General features: G+C 40.5%; 1 protein-coding gene across 1 annotated transcript; it reads right to left on the bottom strand.

Moving 5' to 3' along the window:
• Positions 1–114: 114 nt before the first annotated feature.
• On the bottom strand, positions 115–6,233 carry LOC147147944 (Golgi-associated plant pathogenesis-related protein 1-like). Its single transcript, XM_086029755.1, has 6 exons — positions 6,177–6,233; positions 6,017–6,043; positions 5,705–5,914; positions 5,422–5,499; positions 3,661–3,810; positions 115–641 (listed from the first exon to the last, which is right to left on the bottom strand). Exons 2-6 carry the CDS (start codon positions 6,021–6,023, stop codon positions 637–639), a joined length of 450 nt encoding a protein of 149 aa, XP_085885881.1. The 5' UTR covers positions 6,024–6,043; positions 6,177–6,233; the 3' UTR covers positions 115–636.
• Positions 6,234–15,481: the final 9,248 nt, after the last annotated feature.

The raw sequence follows: 15,481 nt of genomic DNA on the forward strand, positions 1-15,481 counted from the left end.
CTAGAATACGCCAAACATTTAAGTGACTCATCAAGTCATAAGTCAGTCAACCCCCATTTCTCAACATATTAGAAAATGTAACATAGGAACATAACAGAAAATATAGTGAGTGGGTCATTTATACAATGTTTTATTCATTGAACATATTTTGTACAGTAAATCAAATGTAAAATATTAAAATAGATTATTCATGTAATTAACTCCCTAACATTATTGAATAAATTGTGATATACAGCTAATACAGTTTTTTTCAACAAAAACGGGTTGGTCCCCGCACCCCCGCCCCTCAAAAATAGTGTTTAAAAAATATTGGGGTAAAAAAATCCTCAAATGGGTGGGCCTGCAGGTGCCGGAATGCGAACATGTGATGGTCCACTTTATCCGATACTGTTTGTTCTAGCTGATTTAATGACTGATTACTTGATGAATAGACTTACTGTACTGTTAGTAAATACATTTTCAGTACATGTTATAAACCACAAACAAATCTTTATGATTGTACTAGCATTAGGAGGGAATTCTGACTGAGCCAACAGCAGTGCAAGATGCTCCAGGTTTTCTAAAACAGCGTGCAGGTATACTTTGGTTCCTCCCCTGCCCCACTGGGTCCTCCACCAGCTGTAAAATGCATATCCTTTATTCTGCAAAGACAAGTTTAGACAAGTTTGGATAATACATTTCATGTACAAGACAATTCAAAGTGATTTACATAAAATATTAAAAGCATTACAGAGAGAGTAAGAAACTATTATTAAGACATTGGAACAAATCATAATAAAATTAACTAAAATAGTAGGAAGATCAATTTCCAAAATAATTTAAATGAATGGATTAAAATGATGGGCGGCACGGTGGACGACTGGTTAGCACGTCCGCCTCACAGTTCAGAGGTCGTGGGTTCGATCCCGGCCCCGGCCTCCCTGTGTGGGGTTTGCATGTTCTCCCCGTGCCTGCGTGGGTTTTCTCCGGGTACTCCGGTTTCCTCCCACATTCCAAAAACATGCATGGTAAGTTGATTGGACTCTCTAAATTGTCCCTAGGTGTGATTGTGAGTGCGGATGTTTGTCTTTGTGTGCCCTGCGATTGGCTGGCAACCAATTCAGGGTGTCCCCCGCCTACTGCCCGAAGACAGCTGGGATAGGCTCCAGCACACCCCGACCCTGTGAGGAGAAGCGGTATAGATAATGGATGGATGGATGGATTAAAATGATTAAAACCAAGCATCAGTCTATGGAAAAATGAAAAGCTAGTGTGCAAATGTGGATTAAAACAATAGAATAAATGACTAATGCGAAGGCTGCAGTAAACAATGTTTTCAGCCCTGATTTAGATGAACTGACAGTTTGAGGAGACCACAGGTATTCGGGTGAGGAGCATAATAAGTAAATGCTGCTTCACTTTGTTTGGTTCAGGTTCTGGGAATACATACCTAAGGGTCTGGATGCTTCATAAAGTATGAATAAATCTTGCATGTATTTTGGTCCAAGACCATTTAGAGATGCATTGACCAGCAGCAAGATTTTAAAATCGATTCTTTGACTCACAGGAAGGCAGTTTAGTGATTTGAGGACAGGTGTGATGTGGTTTCCTGGTGTTTGTAAGGACTCCAGTGGCAGCATTTTGGATGAGCTGCAGCTGCCTGATTTATTTATATATTTTTTTTTTTGAAAGACCTGCAAAGACGCCATCACAGTAATCTACCCTACCAAAAATAAAAACAACCACGTTTTTCTGTCTTGTTAAGGGAGAAACCCTTAATTCCTGCTATGTTGTTCAGGATATAGTAGGGAGATTTAGTCATAGCTGGTGCGGTAAAATTCAGGTCTGAGTCAATAATTGCACCAATATTTCTGGATTGGTTTGTAGCTTTCAGTGACACAGAGACTAGATGAGCTATGATCTTGGACTTTTCATTTTTGGGGACAAAAATATATTCTGTCTTGTCTGGATTGAGCTGTAGAAAATGTCACATACTCAATGAAAGTAATGCAACATAGTCATGGGATGACGCTGAAATGTTAATTTGCGTGTCATCTGCATAAGTATGATAAGAGGATGGATGTTAAAATGAGCCACTAAACCAACATAGTCAAAATCAATGCACACTATCAACACTAACCTACGAAAGTCACTAAATTAGAAATCAAGCCAAACATATTTTTTTCAAGATTATGTTCCCAGAAGGCCCACTAGTTGAAACACAACATTCGGATTAATATTGCGTTTGTGGAATATGACTTAAGCAGCAAAATACACCCCTTTTTAGCCATCTCAGGAGGCGGACATTTTGTCACTCTGTCTAGTGAAAATGACATCACAACTGCTCAGGGCTCAGGTAACGACCAATCACGACTCAGCTTCAGAAAACAGGTCAGCCGTGATTAGTTGTTACCTGAGCCCTGAGTAGTTGTGATGTCATTTTCACTAGACAGAGTGACAAAATGGCCGCCCCCAGAGATGGCTAAAAACGAGTGGGTTAACTCTTATTCCACAAACTAAATCTTTATCAGAATGCCTTGTGTCAACTAGTGGGCTTGCATAGAACATCCATCCATTATGGATACCACTCATCCTCACAAGGGTCGCGGGGCGTGCTGGAGCCTATCCCAGCTGTCTTCGGGCAGTAGGCGGGGGACACCCTGAATTGGTTGCCAGCCAATCACAGGGCACACATAGACAAACATCCGCACCCACAATCACACTTAGGGGCAATTTAGACAGTCCAATCAACTTACCATGCATGTTTTTGGAATGTGGGAGGAAATCGGAGTACCCGGAGAAAACCCACGCAGGCACGGGGAGAACATGCAAACTCCACACAGGGAGGCCGGAGCCGGGATCGAACCCACGACCTCTGAATTGTGAGGCGGACGTGCTAACCAGTCGACCGCCTGCATAGAACATATTCTTGAAAAAAATATGTTTGCGGCGACATCCTCTTTTAAAAAGTCTGTGTTGTGCTTCAGAAGTCGGTAAATAGTTACACGTGTTGCTCGATAGGAGAATTTGGACTGATGAGCAACATTCAAAAGAATCGAACTTCCCTTAACATATTTTCTTGCATTGCAGGCTGATATTAAACAAAATGGCTACCCCTCTTCTTTTCTTCTGCATTCTGCCTTCATTCATGAAATTGAAGTTTAGATTGGTTGACTCAATAAGAACTGTTGCACTGTTGCAATCTTGTGCGAACCAAGTTTCAGTTGAAAGCATAAAATGCAAAATGCACAATAAATACTATTGAGGTATTTTATCATTAAATTGGTAAATCCAAGAAAAGTCTCTGGATGACTTAGTTAAAAATTCAGTGATTCATGTTTGGGACCAAAAAATAGGGCTTTTAATCAGCACTGGCTATATACTCTTCAAATCATATTTGTTTTTATGGATAATTGCCAATATTACATAGGTATCCTGCATATTATGTTGTATTAGTGAAAAGAGCAAGACGAGCCATTCCGTTCAGCTGCAAGTACAGTACACCCAAATAACTGTATGACACAGTTGTGTATAAGATGTATATAGAATGTTCTGGCTTTTCATTGTATTTACTGTATACTGTATCCTGTTTTGCTTGAATACCCCTAAAAATGTTTGCGCTAGAATACAAGTGTCAATGACATTTTGGTCAATAATTTGAGTCACTGATGAATTAATTACCTCGTGGGAGGACATTTTCCCTGAAGTATTGGCTCATACTGATGTTGCCAGCTGGTCGATACTGCCCAACAACAATAACCTTGTTGCCATCCGTGGCCATACCCACTCCCAGATGGGTGCTTGATTTCCACACAACCTGAGTAAAATGACCTGTTAGATGAAACATGTAGGAATGTTTAGGTTGATTTGCTGTACCAAAGACACGCACACACTGCATCCCACTTGCGCCTCTCATCTAAGATAAAACAACAGAAATAATCACAATAAATAACATATTATTAAACTAATGCTTCATATTAAAGTGGAAATCAACCCAAACATTTTTTTCAAGAATATGTTCCCAGCAGGCCCACTAGTTGAAACAAGGCATTCTGATTAATATTGCGTTTGTGGAATAAGAGCTAATCCACCCGTTTTTAGCCATTTTAGGGGGCGGCCATTTTGTCATTTCTGTCGACTGAATGACATCACAACTACCCATGGCTCAGGGAACGACCAATCACATCTCGCCTGTTTTCTAAAGCTGAGCCGTGATTGGTCGTTACCTGAGCCCTGTGTAGTTGTGATGTCATTTTCACTCGACAGAAGTGACAAAATAGCCACCCCCAGAGATGGCTGAAAATGGGTGGATTAACTCTTATTACACAAACGCAATATTTATCAGAATGCCTTGTTTCAACTAGTGGGCTTGCATAGAACATCCATCCATCCATTATCTGTACCGCTTCTCCTCACAAGGGTCGCGGGGCGTGCTGGAGCCTATCCCAGCTGTCTTTGGGCAGTAGGCGGGGGACACCCTGAACTGGTTGCCAGCCAATCGCAGGGCACACAGAGACAAACAACCGCACTCACAATCACACCTAGGGGCAATTTAGAGTATCCAATCAATTTACCATGCATGTTTTTGGAATGTGGGAGGAAACCGGAGTGCCCGGAGAAAACCCACGCAGGCACGGGGAGAACATGCAAACTCCACACAGGGAGGCCGGAGCCGGGATCGAACCCACGACCTCTGAACTGTGAGGCGGACGTGCTAACCAGTCGACCACCGTGCCGCCTGCATAGAACATATTCTTTAAAAAAATATGTTTGGGTTGATTCTTCTTTAAGAATCAGTGTAACTTTGTTGCAATGGAACTCATTAGGCTGTAGGCCATTGAGTGTCTAGGTATGTGGACGTCCACAAAGAACAACATAGGGCCCTATTTTCTTTCCCAGTGCATGTTTGTTACACCCCTAGCCACCACCGCAACAGTTGTGAATGATTATAATTCGTTCAATGAATAGATGTCTACAATGATTCAGAGAGATTGTCCCCCATTGTCATATTTACGAATGAAATAGATGACATTCGCCACACAGGTCCGCGGAGCGCTCACCTGCCTGTGCCTCGATTAAATCTGCCAAAATCACGTTACACCACCTGGCCAGACATTAGATCTCCTTTTACGTAGTCTACAATGTAGTCTACTTTTTTATCACCAAATTGCAACATGTGCCAGGGGGCGTGGCAGCCACGAATGCACAGTGCCATTGTGCATCTACCATATTCACAAACACGGTAAACTCGACTTGTCGCCAGCTCCGTGAGGCGCAGCACGGTCCCAAATACGCAAGACTAGACTTGCCCCGGCACCAAAATGAAGATGCGGCCATTTTACAGCCAAGCGCCTGTCTACCAAAATAGGGCCCATCATGTTTACTTGTGGCTTCCTGTGGATTTTTGTAGAAGCAATATCTAAGCTCAATGTGTTCTTTTACCTGTGTTGCGACTATATCGCGGGTTGCTCCAGCTGTATTGCTTAACTTCACCATACCATGAATCTACTGCTTCTTTCCCTAAACAAGACAAACTTTCTCACTTGACAATTCCACGCCAACAATATGCACATAAGGCAGAGACGCATAAAATCATACAATTGACCCATCAATGTGTGACAGTTTGCATTATCAGGTAACATGACGTAATGACAATATCCACAAGAATGACATGTGCTAACATCTTGTGTAACACTTGTTATAGTGTTTGGAATTGAAAATACACCTGTTAGTTTAATGGGTACCGAGCTCCACTTGTAATAAATATTCTCTCCATCCTTGCTGCCACTGTGCTGTATAACACCCGAAGCCAGCAAGCGTTCTGCCCATCTCTGAGCCGCCGCATTAAGCTCGCTGTTAAGACTCATAGGTGGTGTGTTATGCTGTTCTCTGTACGTGTTGTGAGCTTCCAGGAACTCCTGTTGAAAGCTTGCATCTGATGATCAAATTATAAATTAGCTTTGTGTTGAGAAAAGAAGCTCTTTTGCCCAGGCTGGCATGGCTGCAGGAAACATTCCTGAAAGAAGAGTGCACTCACCTGCCATTGTTGTCTGATGTTACAAGGCTGGAAAAAAGAAAACAAAAAAAACAATACAGTTGAAACCAAACTACATTGCTATTTTTACTCATCACAAAAATATTGAAAGGATAGTGTCAGTGTGTAAGTCATAATCTAGTGATGAGAGCATGACACTTACATGTCAAACAGCAGCTAACATAAATTACCTCTGGAGAAATCACTTGTAAAGACAGACTTCCTTTGCTGTCTCAAAATCGTCTCTCTTGATATTTATGTACTTGAGATGTGGAGGCGGAGACAGAAACCCAGCCTTTGCTTGTTAATATCTCAGTGGGATCTTACAGCAGGCTTCTTTGCAGCTTGTTCCGTTTCTGAGCTTCCTGTTTTTTTCACTCAGTTCACTATACCCCACAAAAGTACACGTGGAACACCCTAATGTCGATACTTTATACTGTATTTATTTTTCTATATGAAAAGCAAAAAAGGCAGGAGCTCAAAAGATGGTGTTCCTCCATTGTGGGTTCTTTGTTTAGCATTTGCATGTGATTGGGACAACCACAGATACAAACAAGTTTTGTGGCTTTGTCTGGGCTCCACCCCTGTTCCTCTTTCACAAGTTCTCTGACCACAAAAAAGCTTCTGCCTTAATTTGGGCAAATTATATTGTTCAAACACACTGATGACTGAAGATGCCACAGAAGCAGGTTGCAGCAAACACTGCTGCAAATGAAAAAACAAATTCCACGTCATTCCAGAATAGTTGTTTTGTTGTGGGTGGGTTTAACATGCAAAGACCTGAATGTAGCATGCATAGGCTACAGAACATTCCAAGGTACCTGGAGCTCGATAATTCACTTTAAAGTAGAAGTAGCCCCCCAAAAAATTCTTTATAAGATTATGTTCTATGCAACCCCTCTAATCTATTCTGATTGATATTGTGTTTGTGGAAATGAGCTAAGTAGTAAAATCCACCCGTTTTTGTCCATCTCAGGGGGCGGCCATTTTCTCACTTTTGCTCACAGTTGCTCAGGGCTTAGGTAGCAACCAATCATGACTCAGCTTCAGAAAACAGGTGAACTGTGATGCGTTTTAACGCAAATGTTTTGCAATAAAACGCAATAGTATTGCGTTCTAACACAATCTTAAATATTCTCGTGATGCCCCGTGGCGGGCTCCGTAGTCGGGTGACCAACGGTGGTTGTGTTGAGGGCATTTAGCTGCCAACACACCCACACCCACCGACACTTAAACAGTTGTAAACAATTCAATCCATTAAAGATACTCCCAGCCGGTATGTGGATGTGTATAGGAAATTAGCCAGCGGTTGAGCTTCAAAAAATGTTTATGAATGATGAAACCTCTACCATGGACGCTTTTTTTTTTCTGTGCGGCGGCGGGGGCGGACAGACTGACGGAATGTAAGGACAGAAGCACTTTAAAAGGACTAGGACTAGGATTCGGAGGATCATTATTGGACTGGCAAAATAGGGTAAAGTGCCCATCTCTGGTTACGGGTAAGGTGGATGCATATACACTCTGTGCCGGTCTTAAAACTACCACCCTAGGTGTTCAATTAACACCAGCAGATTTGCAGTGTACATTGTAAGTCTAGCAAATGTATTTGAATACATATATATATATATATATATATATATATATATATATATATATATATATATATATATATATATATATATATATATATATTTATATATATATACAAACTCAAGGGGGATCATAACATTTCCAAGCAAAAAGTATCGGTATCGTATCGGTATCAGCCGATACTATCCTGTATTTACTTAGTATTGGATCGATTGGTCAATACACACAAAACACCCAGGGCAATGAAACAGCAAAAAGGTGGTGGCTGCAACATTAAACTTTGATGTCAAGTTGGAGGTCGCAAAATATCAACCCGTGGGCTGCAAATGGCGTTTGAGAGCACTGATTTACAGTCTCCAACATGTAAGTTTTTGAAATGTGGGGGTTAGCCAGAGTACCAGAATATATTCATACAATTAACAACGTTTTTTTACTTTGAAAAGCAGAGCCAGATGCCTTGGGTGAAATGAGTTGTCTCTACACGTCAAAAGTATTTAGCAGTGTGTTTGGACTAGTGCCATAACTCTATCTCTGTCATTGAACAAAAGTATAACACTGTGCATGTGCCGCTCAGTCTTCTAAAACTTTAATGATTCATTATTATAATATATCCTCATTAGTCGTGATGATTACAAGCTAAATTTAATCCCTCACCAGAATTAAACCTGATTGTCCAATTGTTCACCCCTGTTTTTATGTATTTGTTTATTTTGAAATAAACCGTACTTCATTCAAAGAAGCATACCAATGAGAGCAGTACCGCTGATCCATTGGACACAATTTGTGTTCCTGTTTCCAATAGTACATTAAATTGTTTATGTAAAACCTAAATTAAATAAAACAAATATGATTGCTGACAATAATTGCTTTGTGCATGTTTCCTTTGACTTCAATTAGATTAACTCATAAGTGTAATCTATGACCACTTTAAAGGGAAAGGGAAGAATATGTTCTATGCAGGCCCACTAGTGTAAACACGACATTCTGATTAATACTTTGTTTGTGGAATATGAGAAATCCACCCGTTTATAGCCAGCACAGGGGGCAGCCATTTTGTCACTTCTGCTGACTGAAGTGTACAAAGTTGCTCAGGGCTGAGCCCTGAGCATCTGTAATGTCATTTTCAGTGAGGATAAACGGTATCGATAATGGATGGAAGGTTAGCGATGACATTCATGGCGTAGTGGTCAGGGGCAGAGGGCCCACCCAGTGAGATTCATGAAAAATATATATTCCTTAAATTTTTTGGTAAATTATTATTAATCATTTTTGAGTTTGTGTTTTGTTGTGTTTTTTTAAATTTTATTGAATATTAAGAATGGCATAATTGTGATCGTCTACGGAAGACCTGAACTTCATATTATTCAGTTTGTCATTTTTTTTAACATACAATGTATCGGGACAGGAGGATTGTGCTCATTGAGAGAAATATTCAGGTCCAACCAAAATTTTCCAGGCCCACCCATTAGCCACGTTCTGGTTCCACCCCTGGTAGTGGTTCAGTGCCCAGTGTAGTCTAGTGAAGTTGGCTAGGATATAGACATCAAACAAGCATGGCTGCATGTAACTTGCTCAATAACCAAAGAGGAGAAACACAACAGTGTGGTTTATGCTGACATCTTCTCTGTAAACAATGAACACAAACAGCCATGATTAATCTACTACTGATGAAATAATACAAAGCTTCAATCAATCAATCAATGAATCAATCGTAACTGTTGAAGCATAGCACCTATCAAACAAAGTATGCTACAAAAAGATTCAAAGGTGATAAGGTTTGGAACAAAATCAATCAAAACGAGTAAGAATATGAAAACCAACACAAGGACACACTGGGCGATAAAAATCAATATTTCATGCTAGGTAGGAATTTGAAAACATTTATTGAGGTGGTCTGTCTGATGTAAAGCGGCACTTCATTCCACGGGTTAGGAGGAATCTAGGTCGAGTTGAGCTAGAAGAATTTGGTCTGCTGACAGGAAAAATGACACAAAGTGTATGAGTGGAGCATGCCTGTAATCATTTTAAAATCATTTTTAATGAACACGAAGCAAAGAAGGAATGGCAGATCTTGTTTAGTGTACCAGTTAAAACATCAAGTAGCATCATTTTAGCTGACTGTCACGTCCTTCTATAGAGAATGGCAGTATTTTAACTCAACTTGAACACTTCGTGAACAGTCCTCTTCTTTACAAAAACTCTTCAGCAACTTTAATTTATGGCTCAGTCCATGTCCACTTTTTGGGCTTAAAGTTAAATCAATTTGAAAATGATCTTTACAATAATATATTCGCTCCCACTCGTCTAAACATGGCATTCCGAGTATTGCGTGTTTGGAATATGAATTAAGCAGAAAAATCCACCTGTTTTCATCCATCTCAGGTGGATGCCTGCCATTTTGTCCTGTACCTTGCATCACTTACTTTCAAATGAAAATGACATCACAGTGCCTAAGGGCCCAGCTTGTGAACATCACATGACCAAACCCAGAAAACGGGTGAGCCGTTACCTGAGCCCTTAAGCACTGTGATATCATTTTCAGTCGACACGCCTGAGAGGGATGAAACAGGGGGATTTTTCTGCTCAATTTATATTCCACAAATGCAATATTAATCAGAGTGCCAAATTTAGATTAGTGGGGGTGGCTATATTATTGTAAAGATTTTTTGGGGACTTGACTTCCTCTTTCAGTATATTTACATTGTTATTAACTGTGAGGGTAAAAGCGGACTGCAAGTCACAGGTGGCACAGCAGCATTAATGGAAAAAAAAATCCATTGGATGATTTGGAATCTCCAATTAACCTAACATGCAATTTCTGGAATGTGGGTGAAAACCGGAGCACTCAGAGAAAATCCATGCAAACGTGGGGAGAAATTCCACAAAGGAAGGCTGAAACTGAGATTTGAACCCCGAACTTTAAGGATTGTGAAGCAGACTTGCAAAACACCATTCAAACATGCTGCCATATGAAATATTAATTCCATTTAAATTGTTTTAATATGTTAACCACTACATTTATTTTACAGGACTTCAGAGTTGTAAGGAATAGGAAAGTTAAGCATTTGAGACATTTTATGGAAAGCATTAAAAATATGGTTCAACAGAATCAACATTCTACATTGAAGGACATGCTTTATAATCCAACAATTGCTGTGTTGTTACATGATGGAGAAACAATTTTGGTTCTACCGGAGGCACTCGCTGCAATTTGTTTTAGCCTCTGTGTGAATTTGTTTCTTGCAGGTTTCCACCAGTCTGCAGACGCTACTTTAGGAGTACACTACTAATCTCTGTTATTGTTCTGAGGTAAACTTGTTCTTGCTTGACTTGATGCTTCACTGCAAATGTGTCCTCAGATCCCTGTAAATTTTACCTTTCCACACTTTGAATAATAATAATATTACACTTCTTACAAAACTAATATTATTTAATTGGCTGTAAGACACTGTCCAATTGCTTGAATGTGACCTGCTGTGCATGTGTATCTTACGGCTCCAGCCTTCAAAGTATAGTGCTACGTCTTACAAAGAATTCAAAAATATTTTGAAAAGCATTCTTCTTATAGTAACTAGGAAAATACCCTTCTATTCAAAGCATATAGGCCTAAGGTGCTCCGGCCTACAAAATAATCTCAGCCCCTGTAGCCGATAGAAACATAATTCCAAAATATTTGATTTAGGCATGTGGCTTTCACAAAGGCCCCAGTTTATTATTATTTACTGTTTCAATCGAAGATGTAAAAATAAAGTGTCAGTCCACAAGAAGCACTATTTTTAATTTTAAAAAAACGATGGTAATTACTGGCTGGCCCTTTTTTGCCGGTCCGTCCTCCGTCCGCGACCTGGGTACCCATCCATCCTCGTCCCTCCGTCCTTATTCATAAAAGTGATCATCCTCCGACCCCGTCCGTCCCTGTCCTTTTAAAGCGCTTCCATCCTTAATCCGTCAACCCGCCGCCCAAGAACACACACACACACACGCACACACACAAAAAAACCACACACGCCTCCATGCACTCATGAACATTATTTAAAGATCATTATCTGGCAAATTTTCTGTGCACATCCACTTACCAGCTGGGATTATTGTGAGTTGATTGAATTGTTTACAACTGTTTAACCAAGATAGCTGCAACACAAGACCGTCGTGATGTGATGATGATGATCAGAGCTGGGCGTCGCCTATTTACTGTCTGCATATTTAATCGACCCACGCGGTCCCAGTCGGTCCGAGTCAGCCAAACGACGTCGAGAATGGACTTAACCTGTACCACGTCACACGCAGGTGCTGCACTCCTGACACGCGGCCGAGTAAGGGAAAAAAAAACGGGGTTGTGTAGCTTGCATTTGCCCCATATTGTTCTTATTTCTTATTTGTGTGTCTGTCTTTTTTCTTTGTTTGGCGGCATGTCTGCTCGTGCGGGCGCCTGCTTGTGACGTGACGATTACGTTCTCGATGCAGATTGGGTGTCGCCGACGAGAGATGGACCACCGCGTGGTCGATATGCAGGACGGAACACGTTGGCGGTTAGGCAATGCCCAGTTATAATGACAATGATGCCGACTGGAGCAAACCAGGGGACATCAGGACAATATTTAAGATTGAGTTATAATGCAATACTATTGCATTTTATTGACAAAACTTTTGCATTTGAATGCAAGACATTTGAATTTTTTATAAAATAATTATTGCAAAATAATGCAAGGTTATTTTAAGAGGGCACTGTGGTCGACTGCTTAGCACGTCCACCTCACAGTTCAGAGGTCGTGGGTTCGATCCCGGCTCCGGCCTCCCTGTGTGGAGTTTGCATGTTCTCCTTAGTTGTGCCTACTAACACTATCACAATGTGACAAGAAATAATTCCAATTTGACAATATAGGACACCAACCTACTATAAGATGTACTCTCAGTGCTAGCAGAAAAAATGGAGCAAGTAAGTTATCTCATCATGTACAATTTACAGCATGGAACAACATCAAATTTTAAACAATAATGCTTGGCTTAAAGATGAAGTCAACCCAAACTTATTTTTACGGAATATGTTCTATAGATGTATAAATCTATACATACACTATTGAAATACGGCATTCTGATTAATATTGTGTTTGTGGGATATAAATCAAGCAGCAAAATGGATCCACTTTTAGCCATCTCAGCGGGCAGCCATTTTGTCACTTCTGTCGACTGAAGATGACATTGAAGGTGCTCAGGGCTCTGATAACGATCAATCATGGCTCAGCTTCAGAAGACAGGTGAGCCCGGACTGGTCGTCGAGCCCTGAGCAACTTCGATGTCATCTTCAGTCGACAGAAGTGACAAAATGGCCGTGCCCTGAGCTAGCTAAAAACGGGTGGATTTCTCATATGCCACAAACGAAATATTAATCAGAATGTCGGGTTTAGACTACTGGGCCTGCATAGAACATATTCTGGAAAAAAAAATGTTTGGGTATACTTCCCTCTTTAATAACCTCAGTCTATAGCTTACCATCCATCCATCTATTATCGATACCGCTTATCCTCACAAGGGTCGCGGGGCGTGCTGGAGCCTATCCCAGCTGTCTTCGGGCAATAGGCGGGGGACACCCTGAATTGATTGCCAGCCAATTGCAGGGCACACAGAGACAAACATCCACACTCACAAAAACACACTTAGTGGCAATTTAGAGAGTCCAATCAATTTATTATGCATGTTTTTGGAATGTGGGAGGAAACCGGAGAACCCGGAGAAAACCCACACAGGCACGGGGAGAACATGCAAACTCCACACAGGGAGGCCGGAGCCGGGATCGAACCCACGACCTCTGAACTGTGAGGCGGACGTGCTAACCGATTGACTACCGTGCCACCCTATAGCTTACCATTCTTTCAAATCTGAGTCTCATCTCTACTCCATGTCCGGTCGGGTACAACACTTTCCTCGCATGAGCATCTGGCTCCAACATGTATAGTCCAACATACATCATGCCAACAACCTCCTCTTCCTCCAACTCATCCAACACCTGGATCACCTCAGAGAAGTTAGAAATATTGCTTTCCGAGTCAATTTCTGACTGGCTTTGTACACTTTCCATGTTGCAGCGCACTGCCGTCTTCTTCTTGATGTGACGTTACAGTTCCGGGTTGTCGTTTGCCAGGATTTCACTTCAGAAAAACAATTACTTTGTCGAATATACGAAACAGAAATGATACTGTATTTTCATGCTTTATTTTTTGTATGCTGTTTGATTACTTTACTTAGACTTCATTTGGCATTTTCTTAAATTACTTTACACTTGAGCTTTAAAGTTGTGTTTTGGAGCTCTAAAAGAATCAACATAAGCACATTGCATCCACTGTATTGTACAACAAGGCATACCACAGTCTTGCATGTTCCCTCCCTTTCAGCTTTGCAATTTCAAAGGGATATATATTGCAATATTATTGAAAGTTCACTTTTAAGTGATTTTATCATATAATTGGTAACCCACAGATCCATTGTGAAATGAAAGTAGTGGCAAAAATTTTTTATCTGCATATTTCTGAAAATGTATCTGTGAGCACGCCAATGAATTAGCTTGCTTCACTGTTACATACAGTATCATCAGGGGTAATTTACAATCATAATCATAATAATATGGCAAGCTTCTCCACAAATGACTTGGAAGCTAGTCAAGGCGAAGATTCCAACGCTTACTAGAGGTTTATCTCTGTATTTTCATTAATTTTACTTTAATGTTTTTTTTATTGTTCTAGCAATGTTGCCTCCTGTTGGTGACTCAGGCAATTTACAGCATTGGAGAAAACATCTTATCCACGACGCCCTCTAGTAGTGGATTATTACAGCCAGTGCCAAGAGAGAGCTCAGACAGCTGCTCTGAGGACAGGTGAACCTTGTGCTTAAAAGGATGAGTCATTTGGAACCTTTGTTTGACACGTGTGACGTCCTTTACATTAACCTAGGGCAGAAGAAAAACTTTAAAATAAAATTTTCAAGAGTTAAAGCGGCAGCATGCTCCCACTTAACAGTTCAATAGATTGGCAAATAGGTGTAGGCCATGTGAAATGTCAAATGTATGTGTGTAAAGCTGTTTGTGGAGCAAGCCGACACATGATGATGTACATAGCGCACTCCAGTTACCATTTTAATCAAATTGGTTCAGATAATGGATGGATGGATTTTTCATCTGTTGGACCTTTTTTCCCCCAGATTGACAGACTAGTAGACCTTTGATGTTTACTGACGTAAGCGCGATTAAAATAACATGACAGACTGACCGACAGACAATTAGAGCAAAAATAGACAGATTGATGGATGACAGATGGGTACCCAGGCTGCTGACGGATGACAAATAACAGACCGGCAGACTTTAGTAAAATGCCCAACCCTGCAAAAAATGACCGATGAACTGCATTTTGTTCACGCATTATTTTTGCAAAAAAACACATGTTCCCAAATACAATAGTGTGTATACAGTATATATATTTAGTGCTGTCAAACGATTAAATTTTTTAATCGTAGTTAATCACATTTTTCATAGTTAACTCATAGTTAAACGCAAAATCCCTTGATTTTTCTGTCCCATTATTTTCTTGAATTTTAATACCCTAAACACGAATAAGAGGATTAATTTTCTTATGCAAATACTTTATTCAAGCGAAGTCAACGCAAACATATTATTTTTTAAGAAGATGCTCCATGCAAGCCCACTAGTTGAAACAAGGCATTCTGATAAATATTGCGTTTGTGGAATAAGAGTTAATCCACCTGTTTTTAGTCATCACTGGGACCATTTTGTCACGTCTTTCAAATACAAATTATATCACAGTTGCTCAGGGCTCACGTAATGACCAATCACAGCTCACCTGTTTTCTGAAACTGAGCCATGATTGGTTG

Source organism: Filicampus tigris, chromosome 5 (assembly GCF_054856515.1).
Source record: "Filicampus tigris isolate MCC_2025a chromosome 5, RoL_Ftig_1.0, whole genome shotgun sequence".
Taxonomy (NCBI): domain Eukaryota; kingdom Metazoa; phylum Chordata; class Actinopteri; order Syngnathiformes; family Syngnathidae; genus Filicampus; species Filicampus tigris.

Coding starts and splice junctions, on each gene's coding strand:
- LOC147147944 (XM_086029755.1), bottom strand. Junction 5,500..5,704: donor GGTACCCATTAAACTAACAG/GTGTATTTTCAA, acceptor TGTCTTGTTTAG/GGAAAGAAGCAGTAGATTCA. Junction 3,811..5,421: donor GCGATATAGTCGCAACACAG/GTAAAAGAACAC, acceptor TTCATCTAACAG/GTCATTTTACTCAGGTTGTG.